The following is a 24,396-nucleotide window of genomic DNA, read 5'->3' as shown; positions in this document are numbered from 1 at the left end:
TATTACATAAGAGTAAGCTAAATTTATTAAGTGCATATAAGTAAAAAGTACATTTCTTGTGCTACTAGTCCTTAACAACACTCTTATAACCAAAAGATTATTAGAATCATAATTCATGGACAAAATTGGCTTAGTATCAAACTAATAAGCAGTAATATGGGGTGTATTAATAGGAGAGTGTTTGTAAATGTCTAACTAATAGCAGAATAAGCTTATGGGGAATTAGACATTAATAAGGGCTAAATAAATACTAATAAATGACAAATTAACCAACTACAACTATGGTAATTAGCAGGTAGTTGGATGTTAATAAGTGTACCCTAAAATAAAGTGTTACCATACTTTTTTCCACAACAAGACCTATTAAGAGACAAGCAGGTTACAAAACTACTGAACCAATCCTAATTTCATCCTGTTCTTTTTGAGCACCAGGTCCCAAATATGTGGAATTATTGCATTTTTGAGCAACAGAAACACCCGTTATGAATAAATGCTACATCGATATATTGTATTTAATGTCATACTATGGAACAATCCAGGCAAACCAATAACATCACAATGGAGACAAGCAGGTAGCGGACCCTCAACCAGAAAAGTTCTGTAGGCCACCTTTAATTTAGAGTGTAAGAAAGACAGATTTAAACCTCACTCTATACACAATTTAGTTCATTCTGAGGTTAAGGCTGTTAATGTCAACAAGCTTTTCCCCTCCTTTGAGAACAGCCAGTCTGCTGTTATCTCGCCCCTCTACATCACTTCACTTAAAGACTCATTAAAGGGCACCATTAAGAAAAGAGGGAGTTGAAACCGTACAATTATCCCTATAGCAGCTTTGTACACATTTTCCTGGTATACAGTTTCCAGGTATACAGTACATGGGGCTTTGATATTCTCCACTCTGCAATTTGTATGAGCAATTAACTCCTTAGAAAGTTGTCATACGCTCACGCTCCAGCACCGGTCTGAGCGATGGCCATCTTCACGCAGTAAGAGGCGTCAGGTTTTTCAAACATATAGAGCTGGCTGATATGGAGAGAAACAGATCAACTAGAAATCAAAAACAAGTCAGGGTATGAGAAAACATTGCACTGGTCTGTTTAAAAGAAATTGTATTCGTTTAGAGTTTGTTTGTTTATGCGTATCATTTCATATTTAATCAAATTTTAAATCAGATGTCTAATTTGGTTAGTATTATAGCATTATGAATCATTTGAAGTCTGTCTAATAAGAATTTTAATTTTAAATATATGAATTTTATAAGATAACACTGTTCTTATCAAGGTTGCTTTACTACCTCTATTGTTACTACTACAACTCTTTTTTAAATGATAAGAGCCCTGGTGACTTGCAGTTTTTCCTTTAATTATACAGGCTCTATTTACACTTACGTAGTAGTTGTAGTAGGAGTAGGAGTAGTAATAGTGATATATCGTCCCTATCCCTACTTCTATGTTTTGGGTCTTAAAGGGCCTAATTTCGCTATTTTCTGATCTATGATATATTGTTTCCTCATCACAAACATACTTTAAGTTGTGTTTTGTTTCATTCACAAATGTTGAACACTCAAACCCTGCATATTTTTATTCGTGTTCTTCTCCCAAAAAGAAAAAAACATGCAGTAATACAGAAAGTGCTCCACTATGTTTTTAAACTCCATACACCTTCACTAGAATCATATGGATAATTTCACCTCTGGAATATTCAGTCTTCGAAACAAATTAAATATATTTATACCAATAGTTTTATTCATGCTTACAAAACAAACCAGGAAGATGTTGGGAAAGATGCAATTACAACTTACGGTGTAGTTACTGACAATGGACAAACTCGACTGTGATCAAACCCACTGAAGTAAATGTGATCAGCGGTTTGAGGTCATCTTGAATTTGGCGCCTGATCTCTTCTAATCACATGTACCCAGTGCGCTCGGAGTTGTGTGTCAGTGCGGAAATGATGAAAACTGAGGTATGGTTATAATTGTTGATTATCTGAACATAACAGAACACTACAATGACATTTAGATGGAGAGAAACTGGGCCTGGGAATTTATAATCGCATTTTCCCAAACATCTTCCTGGTTTCCTGTAAATAGAGCCAGTTGTTAGATAGTTTCAGAGACTGTAAATTCCAGCGCTGAAATGATCCATGTGATTTGAGTGAAGGTGTATGGAGTTTAAAAACATAGTGGAGCACTTTCTGTATTACCACATGTGTGTTTTCTGTTTGAAAGAAGAATTCGAACAAAAATATGCAGGGTTTGAGTGTTAAACACGTGTGAATGAAACAAAACACAACAGAAAATAGTGAAATATAGGCCCTTTAAGACCCACAACATAGTGATATATCGATATTTTACCTGTACCATCTTCTATTACTACTCCTACTCCTACATTGTGTCTCCTTTGTCTCAACAATTTCCCCGGCCGCATGATTATAGTCTTCAGAATCCCATTTTATCAAGCACATACATAAAGATCACAACATTTCCTCTGCCTCCTCACCTGTGCATATGTTCCCCGGTTTATTTACTGGTATGGGAAGCACACAATCAGTCATCAGCGAAGCCTGGGAGCGGGCTTTAAGTGGGAGGGAAATGAAAGGAAGGACAGAATAAAAGCTTTGAATAAACAGCACGGGTACAACAAAGAAGCTAATTACAGAAGCCTGAGGAGCGTGCTACAAACAGGCCCTGATTGAAAAGAGGAGTCTGTCTTTCACTGATAAACTATAAGGAAATTAGCAATGTGTACTGTGCAAAACTCAATCAATTTTGAGATGGTAAAGGGTGCACTGTACGTATCTGTGTGCAGAGATTTAGGATTAAAGGCGGCGTCATTCAGTGGGTGGTCCTGCAACGACATAGATTCGAACAATAAAAGTGTAGAAAATCCTAATAGTGACAAATACGGGACTACAATCATACCATACTCCCTACAACAACTCACCCTTATGTAACAGATAATACTCCCTACAACTGTACAGCAACTCACCCTTATGTAACAGATAATACTCCCTACAACTGTACAACAACTCACCCTTATGTAACAGATAATACTCCCTACAACTGTACAACAACTCACCCTTATGTAACAGATAATACTCCCTACAACTGTCCAACTCACCCTTATGTAACAGATAATACTCCCTACAACTGTACAACAACTCACCCTTATGTAACAGATAATACTCCCTACAACTGTCCAACTCACCCTTATGTAACAGATAATACTCCCTACAACTGTACAACAACTCACCCTTATGTAACAGATAATACTCCCTACAACTGTACAGCAACTCACCCTTATGTAACAGATAATACTCCCTACAACTGTACAACAACTCACCCTTATGTAACAGATAATACTCCCTACAACTGTCCAACTCACCCTTATGTAACAGATAATACTCCCTACAACTGTACAACAACTCACCCTTATGTAACAGATAATACTCCCTACAACTGTCCAACTCACCCTTATGTAACAGATAATACTCCCTACAACTGTACACAACTCACCCTTATGTAACAGATAATACTCCCTACAACTGTCCAACTCACCCTTATGTAACAGATAATACTCCCTACAACTGTACAACAACTCACCCTTTATGTAACAGATAATACTCCCTACAACTGTACAACAACTCACCCTTATGTAACAGATAATACTCCCTACAACTGTACAACAACTCACCCTTATGTAACAGATAATACTCCCTACAACTGTACAACAACTCACCCTTATGTAACAGATAATACTCCCTACAACTGTACAACAACTCACCCTTATGTAACAGATAATACTCCCTACAACTGTACAACAACTCACCCTTTATGTAACAGATAATACTCCCTACAACTGTACAACAACTCACCCTTATGTAACAGATAATACTCCCTACAACTGTACAACAACTCACCCTTATGTAACAGATAATACTCCCTACAACTGTACAACAACTCACCCTTACATAACAGATAATACTCCCTACAACTGTACAACAACTCACCCTTATGTAACACATAATACTCCCTTCAACTGTACAACAACTCACCATTATGTAACAGATAATACTCCCTACAACTGTACAGCCACTCACCATTATGTAACAGATAACCTGATGTCCTGTCAATCATTATTTCATCTTTCATCACTGTTTCTCCTTGCCCACCTCTTGCATATAGCCCAGATAAACCTTGTATTACTATATTTCTATATTTTATTTTTACTTGTATATACATTTATATAATGATGACTTATTTGACACCAGTCTCTTGTTATTTTTAAATGTATTATTACCATTTATATTTTTACTCTTTGTTATTATATTATATTGTGATGTGTGAGCTGCTGTGTCCAAATAATTTCCCTTGTGGATCAATAAAGTTTGTCTAAGTCCAAGTCTAATACACAGTTTTGTTTTGTTTTGTTTTCTGGCTTTTAAATAATCAGAAACCATTATAGTTTTTTATAACCTAAATGTGTATGGATATGCTCATTAGCAACTATTTGTTTAACTACTCTGCTAATCAAAATGGTAAAAACTATGAGTAAAATGAGTCAAAACTACACTGAAAGCTTTATGACAGTTGTATTACTAAAAGTTAAGTCCCAAAAGATTATTATGCAACTAAAAACAAAATGAATACATCTGTTTCAACCATGTATCTCTCAATGCTGAAGGCGTTTCCTCTTGAAACTTCTCGCATCATTCAGAACAAAATGTACAACTTCTTTTACCCAGGATAAAAAGGGTTTTGGGATTGATGATTCTGTAGAAATCGGAGAAATATGTGCTATTTCTTACTCCTCAGTGTTATTATTATTTTGTATTTTTTACTTTGTGTTTGTTTTGACACAAATGGACCAGGCTTTTCTCTGATTGGTTAATACAGCTGTCAATCACACCTACTGGAAATCAGGGAGACAGGTTACAGTTCTAGCCTCTCGCGTCTTTATTAAGCGAGTGTGAGTTTGGCTTCCCAGGCGCCAGACCTACTCTACGCAATTGATACTCAGCAGTGACATCATGCTGGGGGTGTTCTATATGTATCTATAATTGGTGAAATGTTCAGCAGTTACCACGGTGACACAATGCACACTTTAGTACACACAGAAAAAAGTTTTAAGATAGTCTGAAAACTGATGGTAAAATACAAAATGAATTTAAACAAGACATTTTCAGACCAAGTTAACCAGACCCAGTTACAGGTCATATCTGTGGAGAGGCGACCCAGCTCACAGTCAGAATGCCTGTATTTCTAAGCTATAAAACCAGTTATCATTGAATTAATGTAAGGTAGGGCTGTTTAATGTCGTACTGTGGAACATTCCAGGCAGAGCAATGACATATCCATTAGGGTTGGGCAGTAATACGATATTACGGTGTCCGGCGGTATCAAAAAGTAACAACTGTATCAGTTTTATTACTATCATTTAAAAAATCTGCAGCTCATAAGGACCTAATATAACATTATAATTTATTGATACATAAATTTGTTTGCTCAGCACAAATGAATGCGTGGTTGTATTTAATGCTGTCGCGATTTAAAACTAATAGTGTCTATAATGTTTCTTTTAACTGTGTGGGGAGATGACGTTCGATTAGTTTCGTTCCGCTGTCACTCATAAGGTAGACCAAGACAAGATGGCAAGTCTGGCCGCAAGCGAGTTGGTTCCCAAAAAAAAAAAAAAAAAAAGCGCATATTTATTTACCTTTTACAGAAACGAAAACTTAAAACCACATGGCTCATTTGTATACAATGTAACAATAACCGAAATATTGTGATATCGTATCGTCAAAGTTCTCAAAATAATATCGTGGACCATCACAATATATCGAATTACAAGACTCTTTGCTTAAATTAAGAGTTATGGTGCAGCAATAGCTAAAAAAAAAAAAAAGACAGAGGGAACTACATAGACCATGATCCTTTGCTCCATTTCAGTGTAGACTACATAAAAGTCTTAGTTCTTTGGATTAAGTCTTGTCAAGGCATTTTAAGATGAAAAAGTAGCATATTAACAGTAGCCACAAAATATCACCATAAATATTGTACTGTGAGATGTATATTGTGAAAATATCAATACCGAGAGATCGTTACCCCCCTAGTAAAATGGACATAGTTTAGCCAAAGCAAGTACTGGTCATGTATTTACTCAATGTGTCAATCAGTTTTTAGTATTTCAGTGTGAAATGTTGAAACCATCCTTTTTTTTCTCTAGTGACTGGAGTAAATGACTGTATTTGATTGTGAAATTATGTGAAAATATCGTAAAGTGAGATATATATCGTGAAAATATCATACCGGGAGATTTGGATATCGTTACATCCCTAATCAACACCAATCAAGTTTATGACCTTATATCCACAAAAAGCAACCATATATTATATTCATAAACGCATCTTAAATTCTATATAATTCTATTCCATTTCATATTTGCATGGCATGAAAATTGATTTGAAGAGACCGTTGTTTATGGTTAGAGAGAGAAAAATCCATCACTCCTCCTCATGCCTCTGTGCTGGCATGATAAATGTGGTGTCACAGAGAATTTGGACATAAACAGGGCCCTAACCCCAGCTCAAATTGTGCAAAAAGCGCTTTGTTTGTGGGGATATGTCCAAGTCACAGGGCTAAAATGGCAGCGTGTGTTTTTGTATTGTTTTCCTTATCGCCACACAGAGTCATAACAATAAAAGTAGCCTGTGCGCTGCTGCAAATGTGGTGGAATTAGACAAAAGACACCTGCTGTTTTTAAAAACTCAAGGGGGAGATAGCTTAGTGTTTTCTGCCTGAAATATGAATTTAATGTTATTTCCTATTTTTTCATTTAAAGCAGACCTATTCTGCAAAAATCTACTTTTCAGATTCCAAGTAGTGTTTGGAGTGATTTGTGCATATTTGAGCAATCTTTAATCACTTATTTTCACTTCACAGCACTTTGTTGTGATGACTTTTACAGCGAGTCATTTTAGATTAATACTGAGATTTAAAATGCGGAAAGTATAACATAATGATCCACGGCTGTCATACATTACAACTATAGAGTGAACACAAGAACAAAAGGTCTTTTTAAAAGTATTGTTCGTGATGTCTTAAAAACATTCGCAGTTATTCATCACTTACCTTATGCATTCTGAGTATCGTAATTATTCACTGGAATGACCTTCTTAACACGTTTCGCAATTTTCCTAGACCAGTGCGAAGTTTGGCCGTCACAGTAATGCGAAAAACAAATAATAATAATAACAATGATGCATTAGTCTTACATAGCACTTTTCCAGACGCTCAAAGTCACTTTACAATTTGGTGCATAATTCATTTCTTACCCAGTGGTGCTAAGTTACTATTGTAGTCACAGCTGCCCTGGCGCAGACTGGAGGAAGCAAGGCTGCCTGTCTGCGCCATCAGTCCCTGCGACCACCACCATCACTCACACACACACACACCACTTTCTTACTAAGCAATGTGGGTGAAGTGTCTTGCCTATGGACTAGGGGTGTAACGATATCTAAGAACCATGAACCTGACGGTACGATATTTATTGAGATATCGTGGGAAAGCTTCCGATATGGTGGGGAGGCTCAAGATTATTGATGTAACAATATTCAAATCTCTCTGTACAATATTTTCACAATATACATGTCACGGTACGATATTTATTGCAATATTTTGTGGAGCTAACAAAACTGTGAATATGCTACTATTAACTTTTAAAAGCCTTGACAAGACTTAATCCAAAGAACTAAGACTCAAAAGTGCTTAGAACTGTTATTTCTTCTTGTAGTCTGCACTGAAATTGAGCAAAGGGTCATGGTCAATGTAGTTTCCTCTGTTTTTTTTTTTTTTTAGCTATTGCTGCACCATAACTCTTAATTTAAGCAAAGAGACTTGTAATTCGATATATTATGACGGCCCACGATATTATTGCGAGAACTTTGATGATACGATATCACGATATTTTGGTTATCCCTACTAAGGACACAAAGTTTTTTACCACTGGCCCTGTGGCACCTGATACAGTCAGTGGGGAAATGATGAAAACTGAAGTATGGTTGTAATTGTTGATTAACCGAACATAACGGAACGCTACAATGACATGTAGATGAAGAAAACTGGGCCTGGGAAGTTGTAATGGCATCTTTCCAAACGTCTTCCTGGTTTGTGACATAAGCGTGAATAGAGTCTATTAGCATGCTAACAAGAACTTCTTGATTATCAGGATCTAATTAGATGCAGACAGTGCACAACAGACTTATTGTGACCTCGAGAGCTGCTTATACATATATATCTGTACTGGGGAAAGACACACACACACCAAAAAAAATTGGCTACATGCCCTTTAAGCTATATGAAAAAAAAAATTACAACTGAATGTGTCTATACCTCATCATTTGCCAAAAGTTGCCATTATTTCCCACTTTCCTCTCTCCCAGCCTCCCTCACTCCATCACAATGTCCCTTTATCTAATCGGCCATGACGCCAAAAGCACAGGCACTAGCACACTCCATTTGTACAGCAGCAGCGGCGGCGCATCACAGCACATGGATCTAGCTCGCCTCTCACAAATATCCTGAACTACAGCGGCAGCAGCACCCATGGGAGACGGCATCATCGCGTTCTGCCAGACTGTCCTTATTAGCTTGTTTGCATTCACAGCCAATCCCGAGTGGCACCCAAAGCGAGAAGGTGTCAGACGGACTGGCAGTGCTGGTGTGCGGGGCCTTGTCAGCAGATGTACTGTGTTATAGGAGGAAGTACTGGCACCTCCAATACTGCAGCTGCCTGTTCGCTCATGTGTCGAGTACAGCACATGTGTTCATATCAGAGGAAGGGAATCAGAATGGATGGGAAAAAAGAGGGGAACAAGTAATACTGGTGTTTCTCATATGTTTTAGGGTTAAAGAAGGTATTAAAGGTCCTATATAATACGAGATTGACTCTTGTGAGCTTTAAACCACATTAGAATGTTGTCATCTCATCCGAAACTTACCCAGAGTTGTGTTTTGTTTCATTCACGCATGTTTGAGTAACCTTTTATTATTAGTCTGTCTGCATCTACAAAGCTCAAAATGCTCTGTTCCACCTTGTGATGTCATGAAGTTGTAGTTTTCAAGTTAACGGCTACCTTTTAGTAGCCAGGCTGGCGCCACCTCAGCTCAATTTCATTTCTCTCCAGCGACTAGGTCAGGAATCGGAATACACTAGAACCCTGGAAGTTGTAGACTGCACCGGCCAATCAGCAAAGAGCTGTGAAGCCATGAAGTCAAACTCAAGCTCCAGTCTGGGTCCCTTTTTGTGGTACACAGCACAACAGTAAACAAAGTGGTCGAGATGGATGTAGACAAAGCCCTACATTCTGTGTTGGCAACGATTCCCAAGATCGAGGATTTAAAGCTGGAACAAAGAGAATATTTGGTGAATTTTATCAAGAGGAAAGACGTTATTGCCCTTCTTCCTACGGGATTTGGCATATTACATACGTCACAACCAAACAGCAGCGATTAGTTAAATTTAAAAAGTACCCGCCTACCGTCGAGAGAACAAATCCTAATGCTGCGAGGTCAGACAGTTTCCACGAAGTGAAACCAGCTGATGAATCAGGCTAACCTTTTACTAGTTTGCAAGTTTTGCAAGTTAACGGCTACCTTATACGTTTAATTCAGTAGAGATTGGCAATTCCAGGGCTGAAGTTATTCAAATGACTCTAGTGTAGGTGTATGGAGTTTAGAACCACTGTAGAGCACTTCATATAACATCAAGTGTTTTCTGTTTGAGAGAAGGGTTTGTGTGTTAAACATGTGTGAATAAAAGAATAATCTAGGTATGTTTCTGATGAGGATTTTAACATTACATTATAACACAGAACAGAAAACAGCGTAACATGGGCTCTTTAAGAAAGGGTAGAGCTGTTAAAATAGGGCAACCAAGAATTTAATTGGTGTCTGTCATTTGCAATTCCAGCGGGTAGAATAACAAGATGTGTATTTTCGGATCAGATACTCAACTTAAAAAAAATAAAATAAACTTCATTCTCCCCAAGGGGAAATTTGTCTCTTTGCAGCTGCAGACATAGTTCCACACTCATACACTACCATCAGCCATAGACGACAACAGTCTGAGCTACTAAAAATACAAAGAAAGACTATTTGAATGTGCCTTTGTTAAGTGACCATTTTGAGTTGTGCACAATGAAGTGTCAAAGCACCAGCTCTGAGCACAATAGAATGAATTATTGACAACAATGAATCAAGAACAAACATGTATATAAACCTTTTAAATACAACAATTCCACAGATACTAAAAGCCACAGTGAATAAAAAGGGACTTAAGTGTGAAATGAAACAGCTTTGTTTAAAAGTGCTACAGAGGTTGGCACTCGGCCTGTCGTGATAAAACATTTTGAAGCACAATATATTGCGACAGAGATATAAACTTTTGACTGAGGGATTGTACACACTACAGAGATATACTGAATTATAATACTGAAACTACTTTTAGCCACTGATACAATAACAATAAAGCAGGATAATCCATGTTTAAATATACAGGAGCATTAAGAGCTGCAAGACATAAATAACAGAATGTACTATTATTTTGTCAATAATTAGCCATAGAATTTACTTAGAACCTTTTACAGCTCAAAACTTATTGTATTACAACAAAAATATATACTCAAAATCTCCCCACTTTTACAAAAATGGTCCCAAAATATACAGTATTGTTCCAGCTTTCATACACTGAACGATAAATTAATATAGACATTATGGTGACCGGCCTGGTTGGCACAAATGAGAGTTTATATCTGTTGCTTGTAGAGTTGTGTGCTCGTTACTGCCTTTTTTCAAGTTTATTAATCAGACTTGTAACCTTATGATTTTTTAACCAAATAACTACATTTAAGAATTGTGAGCAAACATATATTTAAAGGGCCCATATTATGTTATATTCTGATTCCTGGAGTTGAGTTTCATTCATTCACATATGCAGAGTTTGTGTGTTAAACATTAATACACAAACCCTGCATATTTAGGCTGTTTAGACACCTTGCGATCAAATGTGGTAATACAGGAAGTGTGTTTTAATTCCATACACCTTCACTAGAATGATTTGGATCATTTCAAGTAAAAGGTAGCTGTTAACATGAAATCACAAGGTGGCTCAGAGCATTTTGAGCGTTGGAGATGTAGACAAACATGTGAACAAAACATAACTCCTGGTTTGTTTTTGTTTTTGAGGAGGTAACAACATTCTAACATGGCTTAAAGCTCACAAGAGTCATTTTGTATAATATAGGACCTTTAAAAACTGTTAACAACAAGATAATGAGTAGAAATACAAATACGCAGAGCATCAGTTTACCCCCCTGAGCAGTTATCGCTTCCTAAATAGCTTTCCATCACCAGAAGAGGCAATGAATAATGCAATGTACAGTTTCATTTCAAGTATTAATTTGTACTAATGGGGATGTGTATGTAAATAATATAAATATCATACCTAGATGAAGAGTCTGCTGATCAACACTCAGCTTTAACCATTGCTTTATAAAGACACAATAGAGTTTATCTAAGCCTAAGTCTATAAATCTTTCACAACAACAATCAAATATCAGGCTAAATCGTGTAAAAAATTAACTCCACTATTTGTCCGGCATTGGCGTGTACAGTGTGTTTGCTCAGTGCTCCGTGACCCGTGTACTGACCTTGGCGTGGAGCTGAGCGCAGATGTCCCTTCTGCTGCTGTCTATCTCTGTGGAGGTCTAGCGCCTCCTGGTGGGCGTGTTTGGCCTCCTGCAGGGTGACCAGGGCCCGGGCCAGCAGCTCCTCGCGGTCCCTGTGCCACTGCTGGGTCACGGCTCTGCTCTGGCTCTGAGTGAAGTGCTGCCAGCTCCACTTTCGCTCGTGGTCCATCTGATCAGAACACATCCACACAGGAAAGTTAGAAGCACATAGTGAGGGAGTTTAGAGACATTGGCTAAAGATGCATTGTGTAACATTTCTGAAAGAGGGCCAGTGTGTAGTATGGTGTTAAACCTTTCTAGCGTCATGGAGCCCAAACAAGAGCATTTTACAGGTCAGATCTGTGGAGAGGCGACCTCGCTCACAGTGAAAATGCCTGTTTTTCTAGGTACTTTTGATCTATAAAAACATCTGCAATTTAATAAATGTAAGGTAGAGCTGTTTAATGCCATACTGTGGAACATTCCAGGCAGAGCAAAGACATATCCATATAGTAGACGCATATATAAGAAACAAGCAGGTGACGGGCGCCCAACCAAAAAGTTACATAGTGAACCTTTAAATTTATAGGCACTGTACTGGTGTTTACTGTCTTAAAAACTGAAAAACTAGTTGTTGTTGTTTTTTTGTTTGTTTTTTTATTTGACATTTACAGAAATTATACAAAATTTACGTTATATCACCAAAAGTAAAGGTAAGTAAAGTAAAAAGGTCAGACTGTCTGTTTTTCTTGGTGTTTTTGATCTATAAAAACATCTGTGACTGCATAAATGTAAGGTAGAACTTTTTATTGCCATACTGTGGAACATTCCAGGTAGAGCAATGATATATCCATACAGTAGAAACAAGCAGGTGACCAAAAAGTTACATAGTGAACCTTTAAGTTTATAGGTGCTGTACTGGCGTTTACTGTATTAAAACCTGAAAAACTATTTTTTTTTGTTGTTGTTGTTTTTTTTTCTGTTTGACTTATACAGAAATTATACAAAATTTACGTTATATCACCAAAAGTAAAGGTAAGTAAAGTAAAGGTAAAGTAAAGGTAAGAATGTCTGTTTTTCAAGGTATTTTCAACCTATATAAACATCTGTGATTGAATAAATGTAAGATAGAGCTGTTTAATGTCATGCTGTGGAACATTCCACGTAGAGCAATGACATCTCCATGGAAACAAGCAGGTGACGGACCCCCAACCAAAAAGTCACATAGTGAACTTTTAAGTTTATATCCGCTGTACCTGACTTTTACGGTCTTAAAACCTGAAAAACTAGTTCTTGTTGTTGTTGTTTTGTTTTTAATTTAAAAAAATGTTACTTATACAGAAACTATACAAAATTGACGTTACATCACCAATAGTAAAGGTAAATAAAAAGGTTTTCTGCACAATCTCCTTTTATAATAAAATGACACACACCCACACCCACACCACCACTCTCCACCCAAATAATAAAAAAGATAAAATTACCCATCCTGACAATCTGTATCCATCATGTCCCCAAATAAGATTACAAATATTAATGTGAAAACCCATGAAACTAAATAAAGCAGCAGATGGTCAATTATAAAAATGCCAAATAAAAGTGAGTAAAGAAAGGTCTTCGGGAAAAGAGTTAATCAGGAATAGTAGAGAAGCTAATTTGCCATATTTGTGTAAACCTCATAACCATCAGAGGAGCCATAAAGCGTCATTCTGATCTTCACAAGTTTGAGAAAATATAAAACATCCCTGAGCCACTGTGCAAATGATGGAAGCTGTGGTGACTTTCATTTCAGTAAAATTACCCTCCTTGTGAGATGAGTCATAAAAACAAGGGAGTTACTGTGGGAGTTGGAGATCTAGTTCATTTAAAACAGTTATTCCTCACTTACTTTATATATTCCAAGCTTACTAATTATTCACTGCGTTGACTATATATATGCCCTTTACACAACTTTCAGATATCAGAGGAGAGATTTATTAATAGCTGGCATGCTAACCACACACTTCCTGATTCTCTGACAATAAAAGGCTTTGTAGTTACTGTAGATGCAGACAGTACACAATGAACTTACTTTGACCTCAGGAGCTGCTTATACAATACACCTATATCTGTGCTGAGGTACGACAAATTTTGAAGAAGAAATAAGGCACTGGCCCCTTAAGTGGGATGAGAATGTAGGGCAGAAAATGACAATATGGGACATGAACTGATTTGAGTATAGTGGATCCAGCTGTAGAATAAAGGGTGAGTACATTTACATGGCCAGTTAAAATGAGATAACAAGAATAATCAGATAACCCAGTAATTAGATCTCATGTTTTGGTGTGATCATCAAACACTAACATGTCAAGTCAATGTCCAGATTATTCTAGTTGAGGTATACTAAACTTAAAACCAGATTGGAGAACTTTGCATATTACCACATGACATTTGACTACACATTACACATGAAAATATGGAGTGTTTTCTGTTTGAGAGTCTAAAAATGCAGGATTTGAGAGTTAAACGTGTGAATGAAACAAAACACAACTCTAAGTTTGTGATGAGGAAACAACATTATAACATAGATCAGAATATGTTATTAGGTTATTTTTTCAGATCAAGAGTTTGTTTTCATACTTGATAGTTTCGAGTGCTCCCTGTAGTCTTTCTCAGAGTGGTCACGTGATGTTGCTGTGACGTGTCCAGTCAGCTGATTTATACAGGTTTTGGGGCAGTTTTCCTACCCGTGGAGGCAGGACGACAGCGCCATATGCAGTCTAAGTTGTTCAGAACATTATCCCAACTGTGTGAGAGTAAAAAAGCCCCTTGTCCCGGTTTATAGTCCCATGGAAACATCAATGGGACAGAGGCAAACAAACACTGTCGCTGGATTAATGAGGCAATCGAAATACGGAAACGTGCACACGGGACTATAAACTGAGACGAGGGGGCTTTTTTACTTTCACACACCTGAGATACTGTCCTGAAGAAGTTGGACTGCAGATGGCGCTGTCATCCTCTCTCTAGTAGGAAGATAGCGCCAAAATCTGTATAAATGAGCTGACTGGGCATGTCTCAGCAACATCACGTGGCCACTCTAAGGAAGACAGCAGGGAGCAGTCGAAACTGTCAGGTATGAAAACAAACTCTTGGTCTGAAAAAAGAACCTAACAACATAAATTATTGGAAGACCAAATGAACCTCATTGGACTATAGATCAGAATAGTGTAATATAGACTCTTTAACTGTTAACTATTGTATTTGAAAGACAAAGTATAATTCATTTTTAAAAAGTTAGTTTGGCCTTTTTTGTGTTATTCTCTGAGTCAAACCTTGCACGGGTGTGAACAGTCTAGAGGACATCACATTATTCACATCAGATGTAACTGATACGTGACATTTCTCTAATCTGACAACTCCAGAAATCAGACAATGATCAGCTTTAATTTTTGGTGTCCGTGTAAACACAGGGGAAACTACCCTACTTGACATCCCACTTACACTGCCTTTGAGAAACATTTGCACATCATTTCAGCCATTTATTAAGAGGGTCTGTTGAAAAGATTGTCCTATCACTCTAAAAGTGAAGTCCTATTATAATCAGTTCATAATAATGAAAGGTCAATTGAATAATTAAGTTACAATCTCTCAGGTTTTTGTGTTTCTGAAGAATAAATTTAGCTATTTCAGTTTTCATTGTTTTCTGAGTTCATTTATTGAAATATCCCAAAATGTTCACAACAATTATTCCCAACAAAGCCTTTTATTGTTTTCGTAGGAACACAGAGATTTTAGTGACAGTAGCCAGTATGCCCTGGAACAAAGTGAGGTTTAAAAGGTGGTGGTGGTGGAACAGAGACACCGTTTAAACTGTAATTTGTGTACAAAATTGAGAACTTTGGATGCTTTTTAAAATGAATTTTGTTAGATTTTCGTCATTCAAAATAGCACTTGTCTATGTTTTATAATAAGTCATTTAACTTTCATATTGGGTTTGCCACAGTAAATACACAACACAATAATTTAGAAAGATTTTCACGCCACAAGCTCTACCTGTCAGACAGCTTTTCATGATTTGAGTAAATAATTAAGATGTAGTGCTTTAAAAAGTAATAACTGTGGATATCGCCTTTAACAAACTCTGCATTCTAACAGCAGCCTGCTCATTTTGCTGTCTGTATAACATTTAATTGACCAATACATACGTTGTGATGTCAAATAAAACCCATAATAACAGGTCTGTGTCTATTCCTGGCAACACATCACCTCCACCTGCGCCGTTTCAAACTCTCCTTTTTCCTCTTGTCTGTGAAATGTCCTGCTCCATCGTGTTTGAATCGGGCCCCGGAGCCATTCATCATCGTGTCAGGGCGCTCACGGGGGCTGCGTCTCCGGGTCGCTCCATCAGAACAGAGGGGCCCATATTCATCTACGGGCTAATAGCGGCTAACTGACGGAGGGAAGGCATTAGACGCTCCGCTGCGTTTATTGAAAATGAGTGAGCCGGCAGTCGTGCGAGTATGGTCGATTTATTAACGCGCAAGTAGGGAACGTGAAGAGAGAGACGCACCCTTAGTTTCACCCCTACACTAGCCGTGGCTCCCCCGGGGGACGCTAGGAGACTGCAAATGGAGTACATGTTGGTACATAGGTTTGTGTGAGCCCTACGGCCCTAACACGCTCCATACACACTCCACTGTATGTGTACAAGGTGGATAGCTGGATGAAGCTAACTAGAGGCACTCCTCTGTCTGAAGGTCTGTTAGACTTAATCTGAGCTTTGTGTGACGTCACTACAAAGTATCAATTGGAGAAAATTCAAATGAATACCGTATTTTTCGGACCATAAGCTGCACTTTTTTGCATGGTTTGGGTGGTCCTGCGACTTATACTCCGGTGCAACTTATATATTGAAATTTTCAGACTGACAGCCGCGAGAGGGCGCTCTAGGCTTGTTTGTCAGTGTCTAGTACTACTATTACTCCTGTACCACTGTCACTTCGCACTCTACTGCGCATGCCTCCTGCAGAAAAAGGCCGCTGTCCTTCTGCAAATAGTGAAATATGCAGCCGAAAACGGTAATCGAGCAGCAGAAAGAAAGTTTGGAATGAGCGAGAAACTTGTGAGGGAGCGGGGATGGAGAACACAGCTTCACAGCTTCAGGAAAATGCCACTGAGTAATCCATTTATTTAATAAAAGTAGCTAATCCAATTACCACTCATTGAAACAATAACTGTAACCAAATTACAGTCATTTGTATTCTGATTACGTAACGCCAGTACATGTAATCCGTTACCCCAACACTGGTTTTACTTCACACAGTGTTTTACTTCTGCCAACAACAGGTGATGTAAAATTAATGCTTCATAAAACTGAAACTAAATAAACTGAACTGAAATAAATGAATAAATAAATACATGCCACTCTATGATTGACTGAAATAAATAAATAACATACGGTGACACCGCCAGGCAAGTTATTGGTCAGATTTGTGACAAGGAGACAGAATGCATGTCGTGATCAATGTACTTGCTTTGTTGAATGTAACATCTAATGAATCATGTCTGTTCACAAGTTAGTATGCCCCCTGGTTCCTACTCTCCAGCATATACTGTGTGCGTGTCAGTGTGTGTGTGTGTGTGTGTGTGTGTGTGTGTGTGCGTGCTAGCCTGCAGCAGTTCCCAGTGTCTGCAGTGCACCTTTATAATGACACAGCCTTTAGTTGAGCCACTGCAGCCACAGCCCCCATGCAGAGAGCTGTCTGCAAGAGGAACACTCTGCCTCCCTCTGCTTCTGCTCAAAGAGAGAAAATGACAGAGAGAAGAGTCCACAAAGAGAGATCATGCTGGCGTTAGTGTAAAATAGTGCCGGTGCTGTGCAGGTTTTACATTTTTATGAACGCAGATGAAAGACAGTAAAGTGCCCTGACCAGTAGAGGGGGGTGTTCGCTCAAAACTTTTCAAATCACTGTGGGAAATGATACAAGACGTCATTTACAAACATTTTAAACTCAATATTAATACTAATATTGTTCTTGTATTGCGTTGTTCTTGAACTCTGAAAGAGCTTAGTAACCATTCTTGTTAACTACTGCGAGAACCGTTGCCAGTTCTACAGTTTTGAAAGCCCATTAGTCTAATCATAAACTACTATTGACAAAAAGTGAAATAGATTGCTCTAGAGTGGAAAGTCATTGTATTTGTCCTTGGAATGTACTCAAGATAAAGGCCTGATTTTTAGAGTGAGTTTCATCTGTAACCATGGTTCTATGAATCCCAGATGGCCGGCAGACTGCCAGGCGGTCAGGATAAAATAGAACAATCTCTATACATTTTCTTACTGCAAACTTGTAAGAAAGAGTCTGGCATTTTCAAAGAATAGACCAGTTAAGTCATGTCTGAAGGAGCGGTGCAAGTAATACAAAATAGACAAATCATTGAATTTCATCCACATAAAACTTTTGTTACTTATATATAGGTTAAAAAACAACCCTCTAACTAGGAAGACTTTTGGTTAATTGTACTTTTCAACTAGATTTTTGTGTACGTACTTATACTTGACTACATAAATCTTGTAAATGACTGTAATTCTGTCCATGTAATTGTACTTCAACACAAGTGGCTCTATCCAATATTAATATTTATTTTACAAAAGTAAGTATACTAAAAAAAAAATGCCTTGCTTAAATATTATCAACATCTCTGATACAAGGCACTTTACTGATATTTTTCCTGTTTAATGCTGCTGTATATAAACATAGTCATATTACTGTAAATGCTGCACTGTTACTTTTAGTGTACATAATAATTTTTAAGTCTATTTTAAAAATTATTTTTAAGCCTTTATCTATAATCTGTTTTATTGCATGTTACATTTTTTCCCTGCTGTTCTTGAATTGCGCGTTGCAACACTGGAATTTCCCCACTGTGGGACTAATAAAGGCATATCTTATCTTATGTAAATTGGAAATGACAAATATTTAGAAAGTCCCCAAGTCATAACTTTAGACGAGGGCAGGGGGTTATATAACTCTTTGGGAGATTCACAGTTTTTGAAGCAGAAATTTCACAAATGTTGAACCTCATTATTATTTGATTGTCTGGGATTGGGTCCACAATTTACAATATTAATCTTATGTCTTAAAGTCCTTTTAACTGAAAACAACCACATAAAATTTCACCGTAGAGTTCAGACCTGTAGAACCCAGGTCGCGGATGATGCCTGGCAAGTGAAGCAACACCTCTGGCTCACCAGCAAAAAATGAAAGTTTGGATACTGAAGGTGCCTTAGGTGAGACAAACCTGCCATGGTCTCAGAGCGAGGGGCTGTGGTTAGAGAAGGAGCATTCCTACAAACAGCAGGTGGAGGACTTGTTGAGATCTGTTGAGGGAAAGCTGGAGGAGTCTAGCGAGTACCCGGATCTCCTTGACCTCCAAATGCAGTTCTATGAGAGAAAGTTGCACTTGGCCAAACAAGGGGCTGAATGGCTTCAAAAAGAGGTCTGGTACCAGAGGGGCGAGGAGAGTAAGCGGAGAAGCCAACAATGGGAGGCCAGAATAGCCTGCTTTAAAAGAGAGAACACTTTTCTGGCCAAGGAGAATCAGAAATTGCACTCTAAAGTTGTAGAGGGGCTACAAAGGGAGAAGGAAAACCAGAAGCACTGGAAGGAATTTGTAGTTGAGCAAGAGGGAGAAAGCAGCCGGGTCCGACCACCAGGTGTCTTGGAGAAGAAGAGGCAGCTACTTCAGAATTGAGCGGAAGAACTATGTGAGGAGAACGCAATGTTAAACCTACAGAAAGATCTCTTTGCAGAAAACTGCATTGAGCCGGAAGACATACTGAAGAATGAAAAAGGCCAGTGACTAAAAGAGGCAGAGGAGAAAGTAAAAGTGATAGAAGACTTAGAGGAGGTGAAAGAACAGCTTCAAGAGCAGCAGAAGCAGTGGCGGCTAAAGGAGAATGACTGTATGAAAAAGTTAGAGGCACGACCACATCTATGAAACTTTAAAGAGGTTGTCTTCATGGTAGAGGAAGAGGTGGAAGAGGGGACCGAGCCCTCCAGGAAGGAGATGACCAGTCTAGTGAGATGGAGGTGGTGGAGGAGTTGGAGAAGCCAGTGAGAAAGAGGAGGGGGTTTTGGAGACTTTGGAGGGTTTCTTTTGTTGTTAGAAGACATGCTAAGTGCAGTGCGTACTTAAGAGCTGTACAGGGGCAACAGAATAGACTTACAGAGTTTGTGAGGTTGTCCTTTGCTGATCAGCTCATGACAAGTTCACTGGTTTAAAGTCAGTATTGGTAGTGTTGGTAGGTTAGAGTGTGTTGTATGTAGTAAGTAGTTAAGAGTTGTAGGGAGCAGCTATAAACCTTCAGAGTTTGTAGGACTGCCCATTGTGCATAAAACTTTCAAAGTTTGTTTAACTGAAGTAGAATTTATTGATCATTTATTTTGGTTTTGCCATGTAGTGCAAAACCAAAATATATTGATAATAGATAATCATATTTTAATCATGTCTTATTTTGTGTCCACAGGCTAAAACTAAACTAAAATAAAACAAAACTCACACAAATGTGTTATGCAGCTGTTATTTATCCTTCAAGTAATGCCAAAATATGTATAAATACAAATTCAAACATTATGAGACTTTCTGGGACAACTATGACCACTAAATAGTCACATTACAACAATTTATATGCCTAACATCGACGGAACCAATATTTGGAAGCCGATATCTGACCCAGCAATTTTTTTCAGCACCGATGTCCAATAGCAGTATCCGATCTGTGTTTTAGGGAGCCCGCCTGATGACGTGCGAAAAAAGACATTAAACCGTTTGCTCAAATTACTATTTCGTTCCCACAATTTAGCTCATTCGTTCCCACTTTTTAGCTAAATCACTCCTTGCATCTCTACTGTGTATGGTCAGACTAATAGGCTGTCGGACTATTGGGCTTTCGGACCAATGGGCTGACCTCGTAGTGATGTGTACGAATTGGCTAAAACGTGGGAATGATCTACCTAAAACATGGGAACAAGTTATGTAAAACATGGGAACAAATTACCTAAAACGTGGGAACGAGTTATCTAAATCGTGGGAACAAGTTACCTAAAACGTAGGAACAAGTTACCTAAAATGTGGGAATGAGTTACCTAAAACATGGAAACAAGTTACCTAAAACGTGGGAACGAGTTACATAAAACATGGGAACAATTTAGCTAAAAAGTGAGAACGAGTTAGCTAAAACATGGGAACGAGTTACCTAAAATGTAGAAATGATTTAGCTAAAACATGGGAACGAATTACTTAAAACATGTGAACGATTTAGCTAAAACGTGTGAACGAATTACTTAAAATGTGGGAACGAGTTACCTAAAACGTGGGAACTATTTAGCTAAAACGTGGGAATGAATTAATATGGGAACGAGTTACCTAAAACGTGGGAAAGATTTAGCTAAAACGTGTGAACCAATTACTTAAAATGTGGGAACGAGTTACCTAAAACGTGGGAATGAATTAAGATGGGAACGAGTTACCTAAAACGTGGGAAAGATTTAGCTAAAACGTGGGAACGAATTTCTTAAAACGTGGGAACGAGTTACCTGAAACGTGGGGACAATTTACATAAAACGTCGGAACGAGTTACCTAAAACATGAAAATTATTTAGCTAAAATGTGGAAATGAGTTAGCTAAAGCGTGGGAACGAATTACATACTGCGGAAACGAAATAGTAATTTGAGGCCACGATTTAGTTTTTTTTTTTTCTCGCACGTCATCAGGCGGGCTCCCTAATGTTTCTCTAACAACAGAACCAACATTTTTAGTAACTTCAATTCAGAGCACTCTTACCAAAATCACTACAAATTCAAAAAGGTCTGAAAAATCTGACAATAACAAGTAAAATGTAGAAAATAAGGTCCAGCCAATATGGATTGTTTGGAACCTTTACAATACCGATAAAAATGGCTTTGGAAGCCAATATGAGAGCCTGGGGAAGTAAAAATTCCCTGTAAATCTACAACTGATAACTTGGGTTAATTTAGGCTATATTTACTGTTATTTTGCCTCATATTTTAAGAAAAGTAAAAATATAATCCAGCATGTTGACAGTAGCTGGGCGTGCGTCCTCTGTCTAAAACCCATGGTCACTTTTTAACAATGATAAACAAAACGTACAAACGAAAAATTAATCTCCATCTATCTCAAAAAGGCCAAACACTGTAACCATAGTCTCTGATATATCCAGCCATAGCCTTTAAATGGGGGTAATACGTCACCTCTGCTCTGGAGCTATGAAACACTCGCAGTTTATCTTTGTTTCTATTTGGAGCCTAACAAAAGAAATAAAACAGAACGATGAGATTGGAATGAGAATAAATAGTTCCGAACGGTGGAGAGTAAACCAACAGCTTTCAACAGAGGTCAGACAGCCGCGAGGAGAGGCAGTTAACAATAGTGTAATTACAGCACTAACTATAGAGCTCCAATTGATCCATTTGTCAGTAAAAGAAATGGGAATTAGCCTCCTCAGCAACAGCAGATATCTGTATAGTGCAGATGGCTCCACTGACAAGGGTTTGTTTTTCCACTTGGGTTAAACATGGTAGTTCTGCAGCAGTTAATGAGGACTGTTGGTGTAGTGTTGTTTTCCTAACTAATTTGTTTATCTTCGGGGTTGTAAGAGCAGCAGCAGCGCAAGTAGTCAAGTCAAGCTCCCTCTTTCAAGATAATTGCTCTAACGACCAATACAGATGCACCAATTCAGCTTTCCAATACCGATTTCCCTACTATAGCTTTAGAAACAGGATATCCCCAGGTATAACTACTCCAAATTAAAGACTTTTTAAGACCATTTAAATGAAAATTAAGACCAACAACGCACCCATTATGGGGGCGAAAATCACCAGATCCAATTCGCTACTTTTTTCTCACACTTCGAACCCTGCGGCTAATAAAATGATGTGGCTAATATATAGACGGATTATTTGTTTGGCACATTGTTCAATCATATGTAAGGTCTACGGTTTCGCAACAAAGCGGCCCGAGTGCAGAAAGCGCCACTATCTGTGCGGTTACACATGGATCTAGGGTTAACATGAAGCTAGCGATATTCTCAGCTCACTCAAATAGTTTATTGCCATGTGATAAAGTAAGTTATGATGCTAAATAAACATTAGTGAGGGGGATACGTCTTACTCGAATGCGTAAATGACGAGCAAAAACGTCTCAGACTTCAGTAGCTGGACATCCACTCATACCTAATTGATAGAACTAGCCTAGCCCCACCAGGGAGCCTGAAATCTGCTGAAATCCTACAAGACAGATTTTTAAGGCCTTAATTTATGAACATGAAATTTAAGACTTTTTTAAGCCCCCGCAGCTACCCTGAAGAATATACTGATATCAACCGATACCAGCACAGAGACTGAAAATAGAACCTAGGGTGTAACCATCTACTTCTTTTATACAAAGATAAAAATAAGTCGGAACTGATCCAAATGTGAAATGTAGCTGTTATTTAGCCCTTTCTACCAAGTACCAAGTATGACCAGTATATAGTTTTATTACATAAATGTATACATCCAATCTATAACTCGACCTAAATATGCAGGGTTTGTGTGTTAAACATATGTGAATGAAACATAACACAACGCCAGGCCTATTTGTGATGAGGAAACAACATTTTAACAATTCTAAAAATAGTATAATATGGTTCTTTTAACTTTTCAACAGATTATGCCATGTTTTCTATAGTTCTATAAAATCACTGTTAGGGGTAAATACGTTGCCAATAATTTCTTAGTATGTTCTTCTATCCGTTAACATTTTTGGAAAAGAAATTCTACAAGGGAAGTGGTAAAATCTCCATCTTTAACAGTGCATTAACACAAAATTAAAATATTAAAAATAAACAAATTCAAAACAACTTTAAAACCACCATTCAAACACTTAATTATCAGGGTTTGGCTAACTGCACTTCATTATCTCCCCCACACAGTCAGGCCACTTTAATTATGACTAATGGCAGAATTAATTGCAGTGTGCGCTTTAACTGGGCCAATTTTTAAATAAAAGATAGACAAATTGGACCTCCTTCTCATTTGGCCCCAAAGGCTAAATGACTACACCACTGGCTGTGACACACAGACAGATCTGATATGGTCACAGACAGAAGAGGAAGGATGCTGGAGTGGTGGTTGTGAGGTCGTCATGGCGATGGGAGGTGAGTGGTGCATGCTGGGTGACATAGCACAAATCCTGCAGTGTGCCGAGTGGATCATTGTAGCGGCTTATCTTCGCGGTCACTTGGTTCAAGGTGCTAAGCTGCATTGATTGGAGGAGCAGCCGAGTGGACAGGGAGGAGAGAAAGATGGAAGGAGAATCTATAGAGGATGTATGGGGGTTCTACCTGTGAACTCAGTGACATATGTGGTGAAGTTAAAGCAGGAAATGGTGCCTACTTGAGCAGGAGACAGTTTTGGAATTTTGGATTTTGCTAGTCAATAAAATGTATTGGTTTATATACAGTTGTAATGTAATTTTAGTTGTCATGATTTTGGAAAGTCAATATTTTTTGTTGACCATAGTGGGCCAGACCAAAGAATTTTTTTAGGCCCGAGCCCCTACAGGGTGTAGGGTCTATTGCGTTCACTGCGATGAGCACATGGACAACGATGAGCACATTGGCG

The 24,396-nt window shown here is 38.1% G+C and overlaps 1 protein-coding gene across 1 annotated transcript in view; it reads right to left on the bottom strand.

The window, feature by feature from the left end:
- Window positions 1–24,396, bottom strand: part of LOC110166646 (coiled-coil domain-containing protein 148) — a 67,910-nt gene that overhangs the window by 22,499 nt on the left and 21,015 nt on the right. The window contains 2 exon segments of the mRNA XM_055152818.1: window positions 11,710–11,739; window positions 11,741–11,917. Coding sequence (XP_055008793.1) covers window positions 11,710–11,739; window positions 11,741–11,917 — 207 coding nt within the window.

The sequence above is a fragment of the Boleophthalmus pectinirostris genome, unplaced genomic scaffold, assembly GCF_026225935.1.
Source record: "Boleophthalmus pectinirostris isolate CB_2022bp ecotype Guang Dong unplaced genomic scaffold, ASM2622593v1 HiC_scaffold_1, whole genome shotgun sequence".
In the NCBI taxonomy this organism is placed as follows: Eukaryota; Metazoa; Chordata; class Actinopteri; order Gobiiformes; family Gobiidae; genus Boleophthalmus; species Boleophthalmus pectinirostris.
The sequence above is the reverse complement of the archived record's forward strand: the minus strand, read 5'-3'. Positions and strand labels throughout refer to the sequence as shown.